The sequence below is a fragment of the Manacus vitellinus genome, unplaced genomic scaffold (assembly GCF_001715985.3).
Source record: "Manacus vitellinus isolate BGI_N305 unplaced genomic scaffold, ASM171598v3 scaffold_1_pilon, whole genome shotgun sequence".
In the NCBI taxonomy this organism is placed as follows: Eukaryota; Metazoa; Chordata; class Aves; order Passeriformes; family Pipridae; genus Manacus; species Manacus vitellinus.
Window position 1 is genome coordinate 8,012,349 of NW_021939396.1, and position 23,337 is coordinate 8,035,685.

The window sequence follows — 23,337 nt, forward strand, 5'->3', positions numbered from 1 at the left end:
AAAAATATGCAGAGAAAATAGAATAATCATTATTTCTGTAATTCTTCCAGACAATAATTCCAGAAATTCCAAATTCTGTTCCACTTCAGTTGCTTTCCCCTTCACTTCCCATAAACTGTCTAAACTAAAGATTTCTTACAGGATGGTGAAGTATTTTGTGGCTTTTGGTGGTGGTACTGCTTCATTTTATAGTAATGGATTACTTAATTTAAATCTCTAGAGGCTTCTTTCATCCCCACACAGCTTCTGCTTCTAAAACTGAAAATAATAGATAATTACAATGGGTAATTGTATTAATATGTCATATATATGGCACCTCATATGAACTATGACAGCTTGACAGATAGGTCCCTTTAGAATCCAGTTTTGTCTTTACCTTGTTTAAATCAAAAGACAAGTAAAATTAAAGTAAGAATAAAACAACATGAGCTTAAAACTACAACAAGGAGCGGTATGCTCATCCACAAGCAATTGCTGAATAAGGCTCCAATTTTATATAATCATAGAAGTTATATAAATGCTTCAGACATATTTCTATTCATTACTGTGCATTATTAAAACTAAGAAATCTAGTTTCTGCCCTCTCAAAATAAACCTTCCAATTTCTCAATAACCCTTAGATTTATAATCTCTAATCATCTGTCATTCTGATAACTATAAATGCTACTGCTATCATGCAGCATTGTACAATGCCTAAAAGAGTCAGTCATAGAAAGCCAAACATTTTATACTCTATGTTTTAGAGACAAGCAAGAGGTACCATCAGAAAGACAGAGCTGTAAAAGGAAACAATAATACTGATAAGTAAAGATTTCTGTGTTTTCTGAGAACCCTCTAATGAGCACTTGTAGATTTTCTGGAATACAAATATATTTTCTACTATATCAGCTTCTGTTTTGTGGTGAAAAACAAGAGATTGTTCTGTATTTCCAGATACATTTCATACAGATGAGCTAAGGTTTTTTTCAGTGAAAGCAGTTTCATTCATTCACTTGCCATCATTGCATAAAGGGCAATGAAAATAGAAGGTGAAACAACGAAAATTCCACTAGGGATGAAAAAACTTTTTTGTTGTTCTTCATGCTACTCTGACCTGAAACTTGGACAGTTAGATGTGATAGTGTGTTTTCCAGGTGTCATTATTTTCCGGCATTCTCTCCCTTTTATGGGATTTTCAGGGTTCAAGAATTCCTTGCTCTATTTCATTGTTGCTGTAAAGTTTCCCAGTTTGACAATCAAAGACATTTTGTTGTTCAGAAATGTCTGGGCCTATGGTCTCTGTAAAAATGAATTAGCTCCATTGGCTCACTGTCCACAGAAAATATCTTCAAGTGCAAGTTCAGCTTTTATGCCAACTTCAATTTATTCACTTTTTACATGAGAAGGAAGAGGATGAAGTGCCGGCCTGGATGATGGAAAAGACTTTACGTTGCCTGGCTGGTCCTTCCCTGGCCACTGGGAAACGTGTCTCCAGTTTTTAGGTGACTCAGTTTCCAGTGTTCATGTTTCCAAAAGTCTATACAATAAAATTCCTACATATTTTTACCTCCTTCCTCCCCCATCACCATTTGCTCTCAACAAGACTTTAAAATAAAATTTTCACAAGTATTTCAGAAAGTCAGGACTTTCAGTCGTATTTTCAGATTATCAAGGATCTGATTTTTTTATTGTTATTCTTTTGTTTTTAAGCACCTGGGGTTGCTAAAAGTACATATTAGCATTTTCAATTACGATGAAATTTCTAACTCTAATTACTCTATTATTAAAGTGAACTGTAGTGTGGCTACAAAGGAGAATTACTCCAGCAGTCATTGTTAATGATGTTTATGCACTTAACTGTATGGTATTATCTGTGTGACACCATGTGGAAATTCCAGCACTCTGTGAAATCGAGGGAACATCTGTGTCTACTTATTTCCCAATTTTCATTACACAATTAGAATTTTGGTGAAGATCTAAAACATTTCAGAGCTTGACATACTAAAAGGAGACCCAACTGCTGATGAGTACCAGAAAGACTGTATAACAAAAAGATAGAAATATCAGAGAAGCAAGCTGCAGAAGATAGCACAGATGTGTTGTAAAAAAAGTCTCAGTTTAGCAGTTATTGATAAAATAATGACTTTAAATATTTTCTGATGATTGTAGTTAGCTGCTTGTGCTTGAGTTGTATTTGTGTCAACCAACCAAATACAGTAGCCATAAAATGTCTTCCAATTTTGTATTCTACACATTGCAATTATAAATAAAAAATAAACATGAGGTTATCAGTTTTCGTAAGTCAAATTTATTCCAATAATATCATAACTCCACTACCTCTTTGAAATTTTGGGTCAATATTTCCATTTGATATCTATGTACTTCAAAAATGTTGACAACCAGTGCTATACTTTGTTAATAACCACTTCAAAGACAATGTCTTTCTTTTTACCTTGATTTTACTCAAGGACACAGCAGGTAATTCTGCTTTCATCATATCTGGGCAACAAAAATAGAAACTAACTCACTTTTGTAATTAGCTACTGAAAACTTTTCAAAAGCAATGCACATATAAGTTCCCTCATTGTGAGAATACTGTGAAATTGCTTTAATGAAGAGCAGGAACCTGCACTAAATTTCTTTTTCATTTCTATTTCTCCTGATACAAAATCCCTACGTTTTAAATGTTTAATCCATGACACGTTAAATCCAGACACATGTTGAATGTTGATGACTTTATGAAGAATTACATTTATAATATATGCCTGATGTCCTAACCTGCTCTTTCTCCAATCTCTACTTGAAATTTGTTTAACATTTTAAACCCTGAAATACTACCATTTAATTATAAAGAGTCTCTCAGATAACTGTGAGACTGCTTTTTCCTCCCCCACATATACATATGCCAGGCTATACGTATCTGAAAACTATTATTGTGCAAGGAGGTTAATATTTGACTAACTGAAGCTGGAAATGGAGGCTTAAAAGGACTAGACAGGGAAAATCACAGAAATTAAATGGCTAAATTTATTAAAGCTGGAAGGCTATAAAAATCAGTCCAGCCCTTACCCTTTATCTTGTAATAAGACTGCAACATTGTAGGACAGCTATTCAAAGAAAAGTCATTTTACTCATAATTAAGAAACTTCTATGTCATAGCCACACTTCTACTCTCAGTCCAAGACCTCTCCAAGACTAATAAAGCCTGGATAAAGCAATATGAATGGGAGGTTGCTTTCAAACTAAATAAAGTTGTTCAACTGTGTAGTAGTAACATGAATAACCTGTGCTCTGAACTAATGTTCAGAAAAACTCAACATATAGCCTCTCTGGAACATTTTATTTGCATTATTTCTGGTAAATTTAGAGCACCTAATAGCATCTTATAAAAGAAGGATCTTTGCAGTTGTTTGAGATGAGAGGAGAAATCAGTCCATATCTGTTTGATGTTTATATTCATCCTCTGGAGAGGTGTTCATTCTTGTTCTCAGTGTAGCAGGTTATGCAACATTCATGAAAAGAAAAGCCTACCTGGTGTACAGAGCACACCAGCAAAGCTGCTCTGCCCTGCTGTGCTAAGGTATTGGGAGGGAGTAAACTCAAACCAGAAAGAAATTCTTTAGTTTTCAAGTCCTGAAAAACCAAATAAAGAAAATTATTCTATTTTAAGAGTAATTTTGTGCAGTTTCAGTGGAGTTACCTAGTGCTAAAAGGTACTATTGCCACGATGCATTAGTATTTTTAGCTGTACTGTTTAAATCCCTCTCCAACACAGTCTTTAGCAAGCAGAGTCTTTTCTCTGCAGACACAATCTCAAGTTTTACCAAGAAAAGGTCCTCTTATATGGAAATAAAGCTCCTCCTTAATGGCTTCCTTAAGCCTTATGAAAATATTCTTGCACATCTAACACACTGGCAGAGGAAATGGAGATGAAGGCTAGAGGAAGGAGCAAAGAAAGATAGTGGGGGACAAGCACTGTCTGTCTCCAGTCTTGCAAGGAGTACTCGGGTGAGAAGGTCCAGGCTGGTATCATACCTGACCCACTGGGCTTCTGGGGATGCTCCCTATCAAGGCTGGATGAAGATGGGCATCTGCAAGTATTAATTATGGGTTTGGTCAGATCAGTGTGGAGCAAGAAGAAAAAACTTTTCCACATTAAATGGTCTAATGAGAAGAGTCCTCTAAGACAATACCCTAGCAGACAATTCCTCCCTGCAAGTCCTGCCACTGGTTTACTAATTTCTTTCTCCTGTGGGATTCCAAAAATCCAGTTAGAACTCATTGTGAAAGTTGAAATAGTTTGGATATTGTTTAATTCGATTTCCATAAAGGATTAGAGCTCAACACTTGAAAAAACCATTTGTCCGATGAGAAGGGGGTTGTTTTGTTTTCTAGGTATGAGCACACATTCTATTTTTCTAGTGAGTATGAGAGCTGTAAAACGAGAAGACAGCCCTTAGTCTTCAGAACAATCTGCTGTTGGCATATTTAGTCTCTCCTGCATGTTATCTTCAGAAAAACTGTAATCCTGTCTTAATCTCTTTTTCCATTAGAAAGCTGTTCTGTTTGACCATTTGTTTCCTTCTACCTTTACTTCCAGAGGACTTTTTTTTCACACTTTCCCCTGAAACAATCTCTATTATTTTAAGGGCTTTAAGAATATCTCTGCAGATTGATGAACTCTGGTTTGGTTTTGGCTTTTTGTTGGTGTTTTGTTTTTTTTTGGTAAAGCAGCTTACATGTTATGTAGGGTTTATCAAGCTCTCACAAATCTAGAATTTAATCAACCACCAGTACTTTGCAACCTCTAAAATAAGAGCAGATTGGACTGGGATTGGAAGGGACACTTTAAGAGGGCTAAACACCATAAAGTCTTTTAAATATATATATAAATATATAAATATATATAAATATATATATATTACTGGTGGTAGGAATATCCCTCTAAATTGGTATCAGGATAAAGTTCAGATTTAGTTTTAAAAATAAAAAAATAATATGAATTTTAGAGAGTACATGTTTGTTTTTTGTAAAAGTAATTTAAAATGCTTCATATTTATCAGAATAACTGAGCCTCTATTTTTAAAGGGCAAAAAATAAACTCACCAAAAAAATCTGTGTAAGCCTATGGTTAGATATTGCATTTTATTCAGCTTTTTTTTCTTTATAGGAATGAATCTGTTGAACTTGAGGTTGTCTGAAATTTTGCAGTTATCCAGACTTTCTTTCATCTTAGTGCCTGTTGCTAAAGAACCATGATCCCCATAGAATTTTTTTCTTGATGTTGCTCCTTCAGCACTTAAGAGGATCAAAGTACAACACACTGCTTAATACAAGTGAAGGAATATGCAAAGTTTATATTGTTCTTCACAATCCATATCCATATTATTGTCTAAGTCCATTAACAGACTTTTCCTCTGTGAGGGGAAGCAATATATACATGTACTTATGCTTTTGTAGGTGCCAATACGTACAATTGCTACACCTCCTTGTCTCCAAACAGCCCATTTCTTAACCCATTTAAGTAAAAACCAAAACATTTTAAATGTCAGATTTTAGATGTTGCTCCTTTACATTTGCAGCTGATGTTTCTTGTCTCAGAGCATAACCCTCATATTTTGTTTTCAAGTAGAAATTTAAGGTAAAATCAAGATAAAAATTATCCACTGCCTTCTCTCCCACTCCTTGCAAATCTGGAGAAGTCACATGGACTGAATCAGAATAATGAGATTTACAGCTGATGCTAGAGAGATGGGAATCAGACCTTGAACTGCAATTTATGCAGGGAAAAATAATCCCAGAGTGTCAGATCTTCAGGCATGGGAGCTTTCTCTGGAAGAAATTGGTGAGAAGGAAACCTTTGTTTCGCCTTCCTAGTAGATGGATTTTGGATTTACTAAGGATAAAACTCCTTTTTGAAAATGCGTGTGGTACTTTGATTTCTAAACCAGTCTGTTCAAACACCATGCTGGTTGATAGTGAATGGGACTGACTGGGTTTTGGTGGCCTGTGCCTTCTGTGTTTTCAGCTCCTTGCTGCAGAGGGGCGTCTCTAATAAAAAAAAAAAAGCCATTATCACAGATGTCACCAACTATTGACCCTTGCTGATGTGCCAGGGAAATGGACAAAGATGAAATGAGTAAGGGGACTGAAATAGTTTCAGCCCCAACAGTGATAAGACACTTCTGCCAGCTGGGCTGCCCTACAGTCATCTCTGCTCAATAAAGAACTGCAGGCTCCAAATTCATCAGGTTAGTGATATCCTGAGTTCTGAATACACTTACTCATTTTAAGACCATCTTTTTTTCTAGTTCAGGATCAGAACTCTTAGGGTACTAAGGAACTTTCCTTAGTGCCCTGAAAGGACTGTAGGAGGACTCTCAAATTAATATCCTTACAAGATGTGTAATTATTAGAGAGACTCTGTGATCCAGACAATGGTTTTAAATCGTCTAACCATAAACAGTAGCAATTCCAAGGTAGAAAGTCAAGTTACTGATGCCATTTATGAGATAATTTAAAGTAAGATAAAATAGTTTTCTTAACATTTATAAACAGGCTGATGGTCTTTCATATAATCAGTATTCAAGTGCACATCTACAAGCTTATTAAAGGGGGTTTGATTTTCATAAAGTGACTATTGCTCCCACCTACAGAAAGGAAGTTTTATCCAGCTTGTGCTGTTTAGTACTGGAGTCTTGTAAGTCTCTGAAAATGTATATGTCTTGTTTTGACAGAATAAATGACCGTGTAGCTCTTTTTCATATTGTTGTTCTGTAGTGATTTAGTGATATAAAGCTGAACAATAAATGGCATGAGAGCTTTCTTTCTGACATTTTCCATGTCATTAGCTGCAATAACTTGAGAAATGCGTATTTTGCTGAAGTTGTATAGTAATTTTTGAAACAGAAAAAAAAAGGGTCACAAAATGGAAGAAGAGATATCTAAATGAATTGAAAATAAAAGGAATGAAGAATAATTAGATGAAGATTTAACAGTAGAAAAGTCAAAGCAGTTCTAGAGAAGTGAAAGTGTACAGAAACACAGCACAACAGGCATTAAAGTCAGATGGGGCCATTCTGATATTTTAGAAGAAATTTGAATTGTAGGAGCTGTTTTGTGCTCATTTTCTATTCCAGTAAAACAAGGAAAAACTTAAGATTATGCCATTATGGAGTCAGTCCCCAGCAGTTTTTTCTATCTTTCCCCTGTTCTTTAGCTATGACCCTGGCCTTCCTGTGAAAACTAACTGAAATGTATGGAAGCCAATACTCTAGAAGACAGTACAAAGCTTTTTATCGATATATATGTCTTATTTCCATATAAATCCTTTTCTTCTAGATATTTGTCTCCTCTAAAATTGTTTAATAAAGCATAAATAAAAAACTCATCATGACATTTGGAAGAAACAAAATTACAAAACTATAAAATTTTCCTTTCCGTGTATTAGATATGTCTAATTGATTACTGTGGGGTTGGAGAGTATCACTTGTAAGCATTCAGCTCAGGAGTCCTCAGCATAAGCAGGACATGGACCTCTTCAAGCAAGTCTAGAGGAGAATCATGAAGATGATCAGAGGGCTGGGTCACCTCTGCTATGAAGACAGGCTGAGACACTTGAGATTGTTCAGCCTGGGGAAGAAAACACTCCAGGGAGACCTTACAGCACCTTCCAGTACCTAAAAGGGCTACGAGAGATGGAGAGGGACTTTTGACAAGGGCATGTAGTGATAGGGCAAGAAGGATGGCTTCAAACTAACAGAGAGTAGGCTGAGATTAGGTATTAGGAATAAATTCATTACTGTGATGTTGGTGAAGCACTGGAATAGGTTGGCCAGAGAAGTTGTGGATGTCCCATCTCAGGAAGTGTTCAAAGCCATGTTGGATGGGACTTTGAACAACCTGGTCTAGTGGAAGGTGTTCATTCCACTTAGAGATCATCCAGTCTTTAAGATGATCTTTAAGATCCCTTTCAACTCAAACCATTACATGATTCTATGATAAATAGTCAAGTCTACAAGACAGGGTGGCAATACAAATTGTTTTGTAATTCCTGCTTTTTACCACAGGTCTTTGTGGGATAGTTGGGTTTCACAATGAAATGTAAGTCTAACATGCTCTTCATTCAAGAGGTAAAAAATCATGTTAGGATCCAGAGGATGTGGAATTATTAACAATTTCATGTACTCAATACAGAAACTTAATTTCAGAGTACTTGAGACCTGTAGTTCTACCTAAGTTAAAGACAACTCAAATAACAAAGTACTGTCAGGAGATTGTCTCATGATGTAGCCTAGCAGAGCAAACATCTGGACACTGCTGTCAAGGAACACAAGCATCTTGCAGCTCTTATCTCCAGGCATATCCTCCCACCTACTCGTGTGCTGCCATCCCAGTGCTGCTCATGTGGCCTTATGATGAGCTAATTCATTGCACCAGTTCTATATAGTGTAATCACGGGCTACAGTTAGCATCATGATCAACTGATCTACTTTTTAGATTATTTTTGTAAATATTTCTTTGTAAATATTTTGTAGGGGAATGAATTTTTTTAAGTTAAAATATACACACAGCATTAGTAACCAGTATCATGCCAAAAAAAAAAAAAAAATGACAGGGAGGGTTGTTCCGCCACTTCCCAGCATGCTACAGGATCAGCTAAGCGTTTATGAAGTCAAAATGATACTGGGAAAAAAGCCAAACTGGTAGCCCTGGAATCAGCCTTCTCCTTCTCAGGGGTTTCAGGGCAAGCAGGCACTAAGATTGTGATATCCTTACAGAGCCAACTGGCTGATAAAATAGGCACCTCCTTTTACACCTGGAAATAGACTGTTAGTAATCAAGCCTTGTCAGGATTTTGTAAAGTGCCTTCGAGTACTTGAATTTTCAAACTGTTCACCATCCAACCAAAGCAAAAGATCATCAGTACCTTGCAGTCCTTCCCTTCAGCATCTGCTGTTCTGGACAGTAGTATTGAGGAAACAACTGGATAACATGTCCTTTCTAGAAGTGTGTGGAAAAAGTTTTTTCCTTCTTGCATTACCATGAGCTCTGCAACACTTTCAAGTTAATAATTGATTATAAAAAGTCCTGACTCTCATAAACACTGGGTTATCAGTTTGGATGAGGCTCTAGCTATGTTTCACAGCCAATAGCTAAACAAAAGGAGAGTCCAAGAACTCCTGTGTGATCTGGCCCTGTTTCTCCTTGGAAACAGCAGATGCCTAAATGGAACATGCAGCCAAGGATGGGATGACTTGGAATGGTAATTGCCTGAATTAAAATAAAACAAAGTCGATACGGCTCATATCTCACATTGCAGCAGTAAAAGCTAACAGGCAGCCTCATAACCCCACAAGTCTGAATGTATTATATATTGAAGTTAGGCTCCATATTTTTTAATTAATTCCCATTGTCTTGGTAACAAACAAAAAAGAACAGCTGCAAATAGGCTGTCCATTGTGCACTAAGTAAGAACAAAGGAATTTCTCTTTAAAGCTGTTCATCATAATGAGAAGTGCTAATTCCCATTTTCTTGAGTGGCATTTACAATAATTACATCTATCCCAAACATTACCATGTTTTCAGTAGAAAACAATACCATTTTTATCTACTTTTTTAAAATGTAATAAAAACTCATGTGCTCCAGAAAGGCTAAAAACCACTGCTCTCAATGGTCCCCTTCATATGCTATTAAGTTCAGTGTTTAGGACAACAAAATCTCTATGGTATTAATTGTAAATGTTGTTAAAGACAAGCTTGATGGTTCTGGAACAATCATTCTTAAAAATCAAGATGAAAACATGGAACAGTTTCTCTAGAGCCTCTGTCAAGTTAAATATTTCTGAGGTGTGCCCACTCCAGTTTTAGACTAGTGTTTGGGGAACAGCCATTACCTACTTGTTTCCCAAACCAAGGATATCCTCCCACAAACATATATGTGGGTTCATCCATTTGATGGTATGTGTAGAAGAGGAAGAACAGAACCTAAACTGACCTGTCAATCAGGAAGGGCTTTTCATCCCTTGGCAAAGCCAATCCCAACAAAGACGTTTTAAAACAAAGGAAAATCTATACCATCTCAGGGGAGCTGGTGCAGGGAGCTTATGCTGATAGCAGACCCTGTAGGGAAACCTTTGGGAGTTTGACCTTCCTCTTAGCAATCGCCTGCAGATCCCAAATTGCTTGTTGATATTTTGTGCTTATTGGTGTTTTGTTCTCTCTGATCAGCCCCAGTGGAAAGGTCTCCAGTTTTATTCACAAGATGGAGACCTGGCGCACTGGCTAATTGCCTCTTCTCAAAAACTGTTGCAAGGGTCAGTATTTATTTGTCAGCGACATGTCCCACTTCTCCATGAGTGTGCCTTCCTATGTTTGTGGGTTTTAAGCACTGTTGATACCCCCTGATTGCAATGCAAGTGACACAAGGGATTGGTGCCTGCATACCACAGCGAAGATGTTCAACAAAAAATGACTATTGCAGATGTATAAAACAAAAAATGAGCCTTAGAGAGAGTATCAATGTTATATTACAGTTGTGGGACTTTATATAGATGTGTGTGACTCATGAAATTCATTTACTTTATCACTTCAGGATTTGTCTCACTGTTCCTAAATTTTCCTGGAGGGGTAGATTGGGTAGGAGTCAGCTCCATATTTAGACACCTCCTAAACTAGGTGACTACACACTCTTTACACCTATGAGGTCCTACTACCATCAGCTGAGATCTAGTCAATGCAGACAACAGAACCCAGAGAGACCTGTAGTGACACCAAAGGAGTCATCTACATATGATCTGTTGAGTATCTCTCCAGATTCATTGAATAAAATGGAACTTTGGGCATACCTACATTGCAGTCACAAAAAATCAGGTGTCTGAATTCAGACTTGAATCCTACCATCAATTTGTTACATATAGCGATTCCTACTGGTCTTTATTCTTTACCTTGGTTATTCTTCAGGTTAAAGGTTCTTTTTTTGTTTATTTACTCTAAACTCTGACTGCTCCATCTTAAAGACTAGGGCTGATTCATGTCATAAATGGTTATTAGGATAATAGTTCACCAGCTCTTTTCTGGCATCCCTTTGTTGCTATCTTCTTTCTTCTCTGTCTTTTCTCTTGAACAAATATATCTCCATTTCTTTTGAAACTACTTACTGCTACTGCTGTTCACCCTTGAACCACTTAGCCCATTGCTCAACTAGCAAGCTTTCAATAGAACTGGGTAACGTAGTTTCTCTCACCCTGGAGTTCATGACACTTCTTTATTCTTCTCTGAAATAGAGAAGATATTTTTTCTCATGCTTTTTCCTCCAGCTCTGACAATGCCTTCCAGGAGAGATTGACTAGAAATGTGAGGACTCTTTGATCGTGCAAATAGTAAGATACAGAAGACTGTAAAAAAAAATTGCAGGTTTTTTTTCTCTGGGATTTGCTACTACTCTTTTACACATGACCCCCATTCATTTGTGCTGTTCTTCCATGCCACAGTATCTAAATCTGTGAAATGGGAACAATAATATTTAATGAGTTTAAAGGGGAGTTATGTGGCAAGGATTGTTATATAAAGGGAACAGTGACCTGACTCTCATTCTTTAGTAACCAAAAATATTTTTTAACTGCTGGATTGAAGCAAAGTGATATGAAAGGCCTATGAAGAGGGACATATCTTGGTCCACAGAACACTAGCATCAGCTGTAGGAAAAGAAAGGATGGAAGTGATCCACACTAGAGTCCATCTCTCAGCTTCCAATTTGAGGAAGGGCCCTGGTTCAGCATCCCCATCCTTGTCAGTGTGATGTGGTGTAAGAGGAGCTTGGGACAGCAAGAGACTGCTGATGCCCACAAAGGGAAAAATTTTCTGTCCTTTGAATGTTTCAGTACCAAAGAATTGATTGGTGGCTGAAGTGCCATATAAAAATATATATAGACACAGTCACACATACACAATTAAATGTTATTTTTCTTGTACTGCTCCTCCACAGCATGACACAGATAATGCAGAATAGTGACATGAGCTGTGTATGCACCTTCACTTGTGATCCAACGAAGGCTCCTCACATGTTGCAGCGCTAATGGAGGAGTGCTGCTGCAGGGGCACACTAATTAACCTCAGTTTTATGGGTCATTGCCCGATCTTATGTGCAGACAAGAACGTTTAACTTACCTTAATGAGTAGCATGAAGGTTAGGCTATCAAATGTGCTGGGCATATTCTCTTGGCTTAGTGAACATGTGTCAAGCCAACTATGTTTTATTTTAAATAAACATTCTAGAGACATTGCTTAATACCTTCTTAAGTGAATGCAAATAAGGAACAGAAGATTTTCCTACTAGGAAAAAAAAAGAACATTCTCCATTTAAGCCATATATCTATGAAGAAATTACCTTTTTTATGTTCTCTTATCGTAGATTTCATAGAGTTCAGTAATAACCAGGATTTCTGTTCACTTTCTTTTATCTCCTTTTCATTTTGAATTTGTTTTCCTATTTGTCTTCTTACATGGATAAGGTAGGAAATAACATATTGCTTTTTTACAGTGAAAAAAATTTATATTATTCTGTATATATCTTCACAAGAAGTCATCAAACACTTTAATCATACAACTCCCTGAAAGACTGATCTGATTTGTTCAGAGGGTGGATTTATTATATGGTCATATTGAGCTATGTATCTTAATAGTGAAGGAATAAGAGAATATATAGCCTAAGTGCCTTCTCTTATAGGAGGCTTAAGGACAAAAAATATAAAAAATATTTCTGGTTCATAGAATATCAATCAGCAGCTCTTCCCAAACATGTCATCTTCAGATGCCATGGGACATTTGCTTATGAGTGAAGCTACCTCAGGGCGAGATGTTTCTGTGAAAATTTGCTTTTGCAGGCGTATAAAGGACCTCCTGAGGGACTGGTTTTCTTCTTGCTATCGCAAGCATCACATCCAGTGTTTACACATCAGAAGAGTATAGGATAGAGGAATTCCCAGGTGGAAAGGGTGGAAGAAAGTCAAGACAATGAAGATATGCTAAAATTAACACCACCTTGTATGACAAAAAGGAAAGTCTGAGTTGGGCTTTTTAGCAGAATAAAGGATGAGCTCCCTGTGTTATAGCTCACCATCTGCTCTGCGTCAGCCATTGCTGCCTCACATTATTTTTTGTCTCTCCCTCCCAAAGACAATACTTAATTTAGTAAAGGTTTCTAGAACAAGTGTATTAGAGATCAGTAGATTCTCAGATTTCTCATCTTCTGTGTTAGCCTGTCATGCAGGCAGGAGCACAGGAGAAAGCCACCATCTCGGAATGAAGCTTAATACACCTCTGCTCCAGTTAAGCAATTAGCAGCATGTGTTTTCTCTTCTTAAGCAAATGCACAGTTCACCTCAGCTGGGGCTGCCATCTAGACAAATGGAGGTGTTTATCCACAATGTGTTTCCATTGTAGCTGAGGATTGTTTACTAACTACTGACTAAGACCACTCAGAGTGAAAATTCTTCATGAGCTACACTGTAAAAATTGTGAGTTAGGAATGATATCACCTCCTATGAATCCTAGGGAGACATTCCTTCATTTTTTTCAGATGTTTCATGTATGGCTACATTTCACCCATGACATTGAATCCTGCTGGCATAAAAATCATTATTTTCATGATTGCTTTGCATATCTCTCTCATTCCACCCATCATCCCTCTTTGATCTGTCTTGTTCTCTCTGACCAACTTTTTACCCTCAAGAAGGGACATAACCCACAGCCTGGATAAGATGAGGTTATTTTATATCCTCTTAGTATCAAGTTGCCCCACAAAAAACTCAACATCAGTTTCTCTGACAGCAAGGAGAAGAGAGAAGGGGAGAGGAGAGAAGAGGAGGGGAGGGTAGAGTGTTGTCCAAACACATCTTGAACTCTGTCAGTCTCGGTGCTGTGACCACTTCCTTGGGGAGCCTATTGCAGTGTCCAACTACTCTCTGGTTGAAAACTGTTTTCCTAATATCCGACCTAAACCTCCCCTGACACAGCTTCATGCCCTTCCCTGTAAGTGCATTCTCCACAGTAGTATTACTAAACTCCTTTGAAAACACAGGAAGATATTCACACTGCACTGTATTTCCTCTGTTGGCATTACCTGGGAGAACTTTACTCATCTGTGTCACCTGCAGTTTCCATATGTGTCTGATTTGGAGGTTCATGTCTGGCTTTCCCTAGACATATCCTATTCACTGAAATGTCACCTGAAATTTGATGATAAGTAGCTTACAGAACTTATGTTCTCTTCTTTAGTTCACTAAGATTTCACTATTTGCAATTCTGTAAAGCATAAGAACCAGTTTGGCAAAAAACTGTTAGCTTTGCCTCGGAGTAATTTGGGGTGATATGTTCCAATACTGGACAAATCTGGCTAATTAAAAGAATAAAAAAAGAGACTGAGGGTAAGGGGACGAAATCACAATATTTTAGTACAAAAAGATTATTACAGAGAAGGTAGCAATCAATAATTATCCATAGCCACTTCAAAAGGATTAAAAGAAAGCTTAATTTGCGGAGAAACAGATTTGGGTTGGATACTTGCAAAATCTGTTGATGCCGTCAAACTGATGAGCTACTGAAACAGGGACATTCTAAAATTTCTCAGGCAGTGATCTAGGGTTTTCATGAAAGACTGATTATCTTCTGAGGGCTTTCCTGGCTGTGCTTACATATGGCTGGTTAGAGCATGGTACTAATAACATCAAGGTCACGGATTAAATCCCTATACAGGCCATTCACCTAAGAGTTGGATGATCTTTGTGGGTCCCTTCCAATTCAGAATATTCTTTGAAATTCTGTGGAAGTTCTATGGTTAGCTATAATTTGACAGGGGCTGGAAAAAAGCACTTGTGTTTATAGGTATGTATCTCCTTATACACTAATATTAGAAGTACATGTACATTAATATGCACAGATGTACTGTGTTTGCACACTAATAATGAACTAATATACATGGATACTCTACTAATACACATTAAAGATATACATTATAAGTAAGCATGTGCATGTATATAATCACGTATCATTTCAACTTGTCTCAAATGTTACTCTTCCTGAGTGTTCCTGAGACACAGACAAAACTCATCAGAAATGCTGAATATGTTCTGCAGTCTTCCTAGCAGAGAGGGTCAGTTTGAACGGCTTCAGTCGAAGTAATTTGCATTCTTTTTTATCTAAACCAGTCAGTCCAGAGACATGCTAGACTCTGGACTAGGTTGGTTGGTTGGTAAGGTAAACTATCACAAGGTCTGAGAAAGAATTTTTAGAGAAGAGGGTAACACCCTAAATAACCAGCTATCCAGCTCTAAACAGGGCACTGTGAAGTACCAGTTCAGACTGATACTGACCCTTTGCTTTCCTCTTTGTTTTAGGAACGGCTGGTGCTCTCTGTCTTACCACGGTTTGTAGTCCTGGAAATGATAAATGACATGACCAATGTAGAGGATGAACATTTGCAACACCAGTTTCATAAGATCTACATTCATCGCTATGAGAATGTCAGGTGGGTGGAGCAGCCTGTCTTTAGTGTTTAAGGTCTCAGATGCTGCTGAATGACTCTTGTTTGAGAGTTTCCTTTCTGTTGCTTTATTAATTAATAAATTAGAAAATTAGTGTACGCTTGTTTAGTCCCTTAGCAGAGAAGCATTTTGGTGCCTTATTTTACTCATCAGGATGGATGGATGCCATTGCCATAGAAAGATCCGTTTGAACTGAACTCTGAGTGTGGACCATTTGGTTCTTTTTTTTTTTTCTTCACTTTTTTACCCTTGCTGTTCAGGATTGCACAGAAAGTGGATTCCTGCTTACATGTGGACACATATTCTGCCACAACCTATTGGTTCACCTCACATACTGAAACATGAGATGGAGACTTGTAAGATACTCTTAAAGATGATTCCTTGTTATATGGCTCCTCTGTTTAGTAGTCATTTTCATTTAATCAATCTTATTATTATTTTCTTAATCCTATTTCTTTATTCTGATCTCTCAATTTTGCCTTTCCTGGAGTTAGTTAGCAAGAAGGTGATAGTTATCCTACCTATGAGCTGCTACTCAGGGTAATAAGCCCTAATTGTACATTTACACCAGAATAATTCTGACAGTACAGAATCTTGATTCTATTGTGGTTCCTGAACACTAGAATACTTTGCTAACATGTTTCATAGGTTTGTCCCAAACCACAGAGGCAAATGATAGAGTGAGCAACATTGAAATTATCACTGAAGGAAGTGAAAAATAACATTCTTGGATATGTTGGGAGATAATTTGCTAGGAAAGAATGTACTTTGCCTTTTGATGAAACCCAAATATAACTTTGCCTGGACAAGTTCAATAACTGTAATTTGCACTTCTGAAAGAGTAAATTGATTATCTACTTCTTCTGTGGCCATGCAGTAGCTCAGATATATTATTTTATTCTATTAATTCTGCTTGAAAGTATCAAGGACCCTCAAAAAAGGTTTGAGTTGCACTAAATTAAAATGTCTTCCATTAACCTTTTTCATTCCCAAGGTAAATATTGCTGTAGAAGAATAAAAATAGGGAGAAGATAGCCCTTTTTTTGAATAGAAAAGGGTTACAGTGAGAGATAAAAAGTCGAAACATATTTTGTACTTGAAAGAGATTTAAAATTAAGATTCTGCAGGCTTTACAGTAAAGGTACTGGTTGGCTTCTATGCACACTGCCAGAAACTAGATCTTTTTAAGACTAGGTTTAACCTTATTTTTTTCCTAAATGTTAAGCACTGAATACTACCTAAACCAACGCTATATGATTCCTTAAAATTAGTATCCAGTTAGAAACTTTTGTTGTTTTTATAATTAAAAGTGTAGAAAATAGCAGTTTAAAAATCTTATTTTTATAAATGCTGGCTATTATTACTATTTATTCCTCTTCAGAGAGCTTGGTACTTTACCTTTTAATTTTACTTTTTCTCACTGGTAAAAATCTTACCAACTTTGTGAGCCTCTTGTTTAATCATCACCCGAATCCCTACCAGCCCATACATTTGAAGATGATTTGTACTATCACTATTCAACCTGATCATCACTGTATTTATTATTGTGTACATTAGTAATTCTCACACAAATTGTATCTTGTTTAACACAAGCTTTCAGCTAAAGTGAAACAAAATCTTCAGCTACTCAAATTGTAACAGCAGTTATTAGTTGACTTTCAAGTGCTAACAAGATTCGTTTGTGTTATTACCAGTTTGTACCAGAAAGATACGTGACTTTTTGAACATTACTACTTTTTAAAATAGACAACACTTTTTTCATCTAATAAGTACTGAGCTATTACGTGCTTTGGCCTGGGTGACAACCTGCACATCACAGACTTTGTGTGTGTGTGTTTCTCTATATTCACATGTGGGCATTGTAGGCACAGTGAACAGTTGAAAGACTAGAAAATTCACTGGATGTTAAAATATAGGATAAAACTCTGTTTGCAACTAGCTTGTTATCTTAGATTCCACCACAACTTCAGGCACACAATTTGATACACCCAACATCAAAGTGTGATCTCACTGGACTCCCTGTAAAGTAAATAAAATGAAAAAGGAATTATCCAATTAAAGATTCATACCCTAAAAAGAGAACGCTATACTTCTGACTCAGGAACTTCTGTCAAATGTCTAAAATTGATGCAGTAAAACTGACCTGAGCCTGGTATATATCAAGACTGTCATTAATCTGTCTGTAGTCTTAGGATTTGAGTCTTATACAGTACACAGATTTAAAAAAGCCTGAAAATCACAGTAAAATGAAATTGCTGAAATCAAACCTGCTGTAAAAAACCAGCTATACATAAACCCACCCTCAAAGAACACTGTCAGATACTAATAGACCTGTGAGTGTCAAGTCTATCTGTTTTATACAGCCCTCTATATTAAGGGTGCACAATGCCTCAGGCTTCCCATTAATAAAAGGGGATAGCTGTACTTATTAAAGCTTAAATATATTTTCTTGAATTTTTTTAAAATTTATAATTTTATGAATTTCATTTTGGGCAAAACTCTTGCTTAGTAGTATTTGTTTAATCCCTTCAATATTTATATTCGCTACTCCTGAATCTCCAGAAGTCTAGAGCAAAAGTAGCATGACTTCAAAACTAGTAAAATGAGCCTTCTACAGTAAATTACTAGGAGGTAACTTAGGATATTCAGAAATCAAAGGAAATAGACCGCAATATTAATATTTTTTCTTTTTTTTAGCATTCTTTTTGCAGATGTCAAAGGGTTCACCAACCTTTCCACAACTCTGTCAGCCCAGGAGCTGGTCCGAATGCTGAATGAACTCTTTGCCAGATTTGATCGACTAGCACACGTGAGTTAAACACAGTGTATTTGGAAAAAGACAAAATTAATTCTGTATTTGGGAGCTTTGGGAAATACCCTCTGATCACTTTGAACAATAATCATCGAGATTTTCCCCATAGGGATTTTGTACAACCGTTGAGGTTGGAAGACACTGAGAAATTTCATCAAAAGTGATGAGTTCTGATAGCAAGTGAAAACTGAGGTAGTTAGCAGAACTTGTGCTTCTGTGGTGCTGGACCAAGAATGGTACAAAAGCAGATCATCTATCACAATATCTAAGGAAACTTTATACTTCTGGTCCTTGCTGGAAAATTTTTTTTGTCTTTTTTTTTTTTTTTAGACCATAGTTTCATTTTGTCTTTTCATCTGAGGACTGAGGAAGGTTAAGGTCATGTAATCACTCCCCACAATCATTGTAATGGTTAGTTACTAGTAGGGTTTACAATCTTTAGGTTGGATTCTGTCTAACTCAACAATGAAATTAATTAAACACAGCAGAGGAAATTATTACATCAGACAAATTAGTTGCTACTTAATTAGCACTGACCAGGAAAAAAAACAGAGCACAAAAATACAAGCAGATCACATGCTCAGTTTTGCTAGGCTAGCATCTTTTATTCTTTTTCAAGTTTCTTTGGTCAAAATTTCATTTAATGAGACTATCTTTAGGTTTCAACATCTGAGCTGACTAATAAGGCTATCAAGTGGAGGCAATGAGGTACATTCAATAGAGTTTATCCTATAATTTATCCAACCAAATGTTCCCACCTACTGTGGGAAAACGTGAACTTCATTCTGAACATCATAGACCATGTTATCTGTTTACTATCAAGCTAGCCCACGGTGACTTGGTCTAATGTACAGATCTACACCCCTCGCTGATTTTTATATATTTCTAGTTCAGGGTTATGGGATATTTGTACATTAATTGCATGGGCATCAGTGAGAACCTTGGAGTTTTCTCTTAGCTTACAAATTAAAATCAAAGAAGGCAAGACTTCCATAATTTTTCAGAGCTCTTTAGAGTCAACTATTTTTATATCAAATAGCAAATTTTCTTATGTACAGAGTGATACTATAACCCATTGCCTGGGTATGGCAAGTTGGTAAATGCAACTTATAATATTTGCTTTGCAAACAAAAACCTCTCATCAATTTTGATCTACACTGCAAACCAAGCACGGTGAAAGAATTATCTCAGTCTTGTCTTTTGAAGCCTCATAGGAGTAATGTCTGCTTTTGTATGGCTTGACAAAAATAGCTACCTTAACTGAAGAAATATATTGTACACCAAATTAAATGAATGTATGTCACAGAAATATTTTAGGAAGAATGTGTACATAAAATGTTTTATCGCCTTGCTTCACAATTCAGTTTTGGCTGGCATTCATGATCATTAACCATATTTTGTAATCATTCCATAATCTATATTTAACTAATAGAGATTATGTATAGAAAGACTAGATCCAATAAAGGATTTAAGAATAAGGAAGGCATTGACACCCAAAAGTCTAATCCAGAGAATCTTCCCTCACTTGCCACTTGGTATTTTTAATTATATGGGAAGTCCCAGTCCCTAAATTCAAGAGTCTAGGCTCCTTCATGCATTTTCTTTCGTAGTTTAGGAATTTGCTTTTTTCTTCTACACATCCTTGATTAGACTAATCCACTGGTCTAGAACAATCCTCTGAAAAAGTGGAAGACACAGGCAAGAATCACTGCAAAAATTGAACAGATTTGACAACAGAGATTAGAATGATCTGACCAGGACTAATTAAAATTTAGAAAAAAGAAAGACATTTTGATTGTGTTCCTTTTATGTGACTTTCTGAGACCTGGATGTCATGACAACTGTCTGATATCCTGACAAAAGTGATGCTCAACAGAGAGGAGCCTCTCTTGGTTCCCTAGAGAGGTTTTCGGTGTTTCTGACCAACCCAAGGAGATGAATTCTCCCTCTTCACTTTATAGGAAATCAAGACTCTTCACTGGACTCTTATGGAGGGGGCCAACTGCCTAAAATAAAAGTGTCTAAAACTTGTATTGAACTTAACCTTTGCCTTTTTTGGAAATGGATGCTGACTGGTTCTTGTCCCAGATTTTAAGGACTTATGAATTACACAGACATATCAACCTACCCAACTGATATTGTATGAAGCTTTCACACCTGGTAAAGGTGTATCTTTTGGAAAAATTCCTGGTCTTCATCTGAAGGTACTAGAAGATGGAGAAATACTTGTGTGTCTTGATAGTCTCTTCCAGTACCTTAAGACTCACACTGTTAATTCAGCATGGCTTGTTTCCTGTTTGATTTTTTTCTGACTTTGAATTACATCCATTGATTCTTGCTATGACCCATTATTCTCAGACAAAAGAACAATCTTGTAGCTACTGACTTTCTCTGGGAATACATTTGCATGCTTTGATCAAGGTGCCTCTCACATTTCCTTTTGATAAAAGAAACAGACCAAACTCATTGTGAGGTTTTTTACTCCATAAGATTTATTACTTCAAATAGTTTTGGGGACTGCTTTTCTGGAACACCTCCACTTCTCCTGAATCCCTTTTAAAGCACTGAAAAAAGTGTTCTGGACATAACCTCTACTAGCATGATGGAGGCAGATTAACACCATTCCTCCTATTCTCTTTTTCTCTGATCATTGTCCAAATATCATGTTTCTGAGCATACAATAATAACACTTTTGTACTGAAAAATATTATTTTGGGGGTTTATGTCTTTGCTGTCATGTTGTGACCCTGATGTCTGCATTGGAATCGTTCATTTTATTTGTCTTATTCCTTTTGCAAATGTTACTAGCAAAGGTTTCTTACTTGCCTGTAAATCCTTGACAGGCCTTTTGGAAAGTGGCCCTTTCAAGACCTCCCAAGAAGGATCTTCCTGTAAGGAAGATTACACATTCACATCTAGGTTTCAGATCTATCACTTAACTGCTTCTTAATCAGCTTAACTAGAATTATCAAAACTCTTTCAAATAGACACTGTTACTCAGACTCTTGGGTTTTGCTAAGAATTACCATCGAAGCAAAGAGGTCAATTGCTGAAGGCTTGAGGCAGTTTCTTTAGATTTTAAGGAAAATCCTTATAAATCCCTATTTACTTCTAAATAAAAGTATTATTTTAGAGTACCATATAAAGGATTGCTGGATCTTCTCTAATGTCTTATATAAATCATATAATATTAAAGAAGACACTATTTCACAGCTTGGTGATGAATGTAATTTGGCTTAGTTTCTTGTCTCTCTTATTAAACCTTATTAAGCAATGCAGAAGGAATGAGAGCTCTGAGATTATTTTTTTTAATCTTCTCTAGGTTACATCAAGTATTATGGCATATGTCAATGCATATAATTAATAAAAATCTGTAATACCTGTATCATTACCACAGAACACTTTGAATAAAAGTTCAATATTTCATATAAGAAAGAAATGCAATAATATGTTATGTACATCTACTTCCTCTTTCTAATCACTCTATGATATTTGTAAAAGATTTATAGTTACTAAAGAGAAAAGTGACATTTAAATAGGAAGAGAAATAAGTTGGCATAAAACAGAAAGAGGAAAACATTTCCTTATATATTCATCTACTGAAAGGGCTAAACAGAAACTTAATTAATATTAATACTTTCCTTAGGCAGAAATTTTGAGGAGAGAAGGGAAACAAGATGACATTCAGTAAGACACTTAATCCTAAAAAAGGTCCTGCTTTGATGAAATAATAGTTTTTTTTGATGTTTGTTTTTCCTCTGCCTTCTCTGCAGTGCTAGGTGTCAGCCAATATTATGTTTTAAATTGTCATATTTCTAAATGCATCTATACTGTGTGTAGATTCGGTTTCAGATATGACAAAGAGGAAAGACTAAAACCCTAAATAAATGAGTTTATTAAAGAAGTGATGGTTTTGTTTTGTTTGGTTTTTTTTTCTAAGAGAGGTGTCCTTTTTCTCTAACCTTGATTATATTTTCTCCTGTGATGTTGCAGAGAAGCTGCCAAAAATTCATCCAATAGTGTGTTACCAATTTTACTTGTGACTAGTTTTTCCAGGGGTGAAAACCAACCTAACTACAACCAACCTAACTCCACAACAATGCATCAGCCTATAGCCCCAGTACAATACCTGTACCTGCTGGTATCAGGAAGGGACGACTGGTGGCTCTTTTGCTTCCATGACAAAGATACTCCTCTTGAAGTGCTTTACTGTTCCAGGCCACATTTCAGCTCTGAGCTGGCAGTGCTTTGTTCTTTGGTGATATTACCTTCAAGCATATAATCTGCAGGAGTCCAGAGACTCCCTAAAAAACACACTGTCTGTTTTAACATATATGCTAGTAAAAAAAGGCTGCAAATTTCTTCACATGTATATATTTGTGTTGAGGACCCCTGGTGGTCTAGTGGTTAGGATGCGGTGCTCTCACCGCCGCGGCCTGGGTGCGATTCCCGGTCAGGAAACTCCTCCAGGCAGATGGAGCTCGTCAGCCCTGTAAGGCCATCCATCTAAGAGAAGGTCACTCTAAACAAACCTACGTCCTGAGGACCTCACTGCCACTGTCTGAGCTCACTCGGCCCCGGCAGATGAACCTCAGGATTAAAGGGTGGGCTCAGTTCAGCGCACACTGTGTCTCACCTAAAAAATCCACTGCACAGGCTTGAAGGGTTAAGACCTTTCCCAAATCTTCATTTGCAAAGACTGGCCATGATGGTATATTTGTGTTGCTGTATCAAGAAGCAGAGTTACACTGGAGTATGATACAGGCCAGGACACCATTGACCTTCTTGGCCACCCGGGCACACGCTTGTTCAGATGTTTCTGACCAGTGTCCCACATACCTGAAGTAACTAAAGTTTTAGAAACTCCTAAGGGGCAGAATTTCCCTGAAGAATTGCTCTTGCTTTATCTAGAAAGAAACACCTTGAATCTTTCTGACAGGAATTTCCACATCTGAAATTGTGGCATAATCTAATTAACATTAGCTGGCAAGGCGAATTCCTCAC

At 36.8% G+C, this 23,337-nt stretch overlaps 1 protein-coding gene across 1 annotated transcript in view; it reads left to right on the forward strand.

Annotated features, from left to right (window-relative positions):
* The window catches only part of ADCY8 (adenylate cyclase 8), a 126,917-nt gene that overhangs the window by 33,811 nt on the left and 69,769 nt on the right, over positions 1-23,337 (forward strand). Inside the window, exons 3-4 of the mRNA XM_029959425.1 lie at positions 15,375-15,505; positions 18,219-18,330. Coding sequence (XP_029815285.1) covers positions 15,375-15,505; positions 18,219-18,330 — 243 coding nt within the window. The remainder of the gene's footprint in view (positions 1-15,374; positions 15,506-18,218; positions 18,331-23,337) is intronic.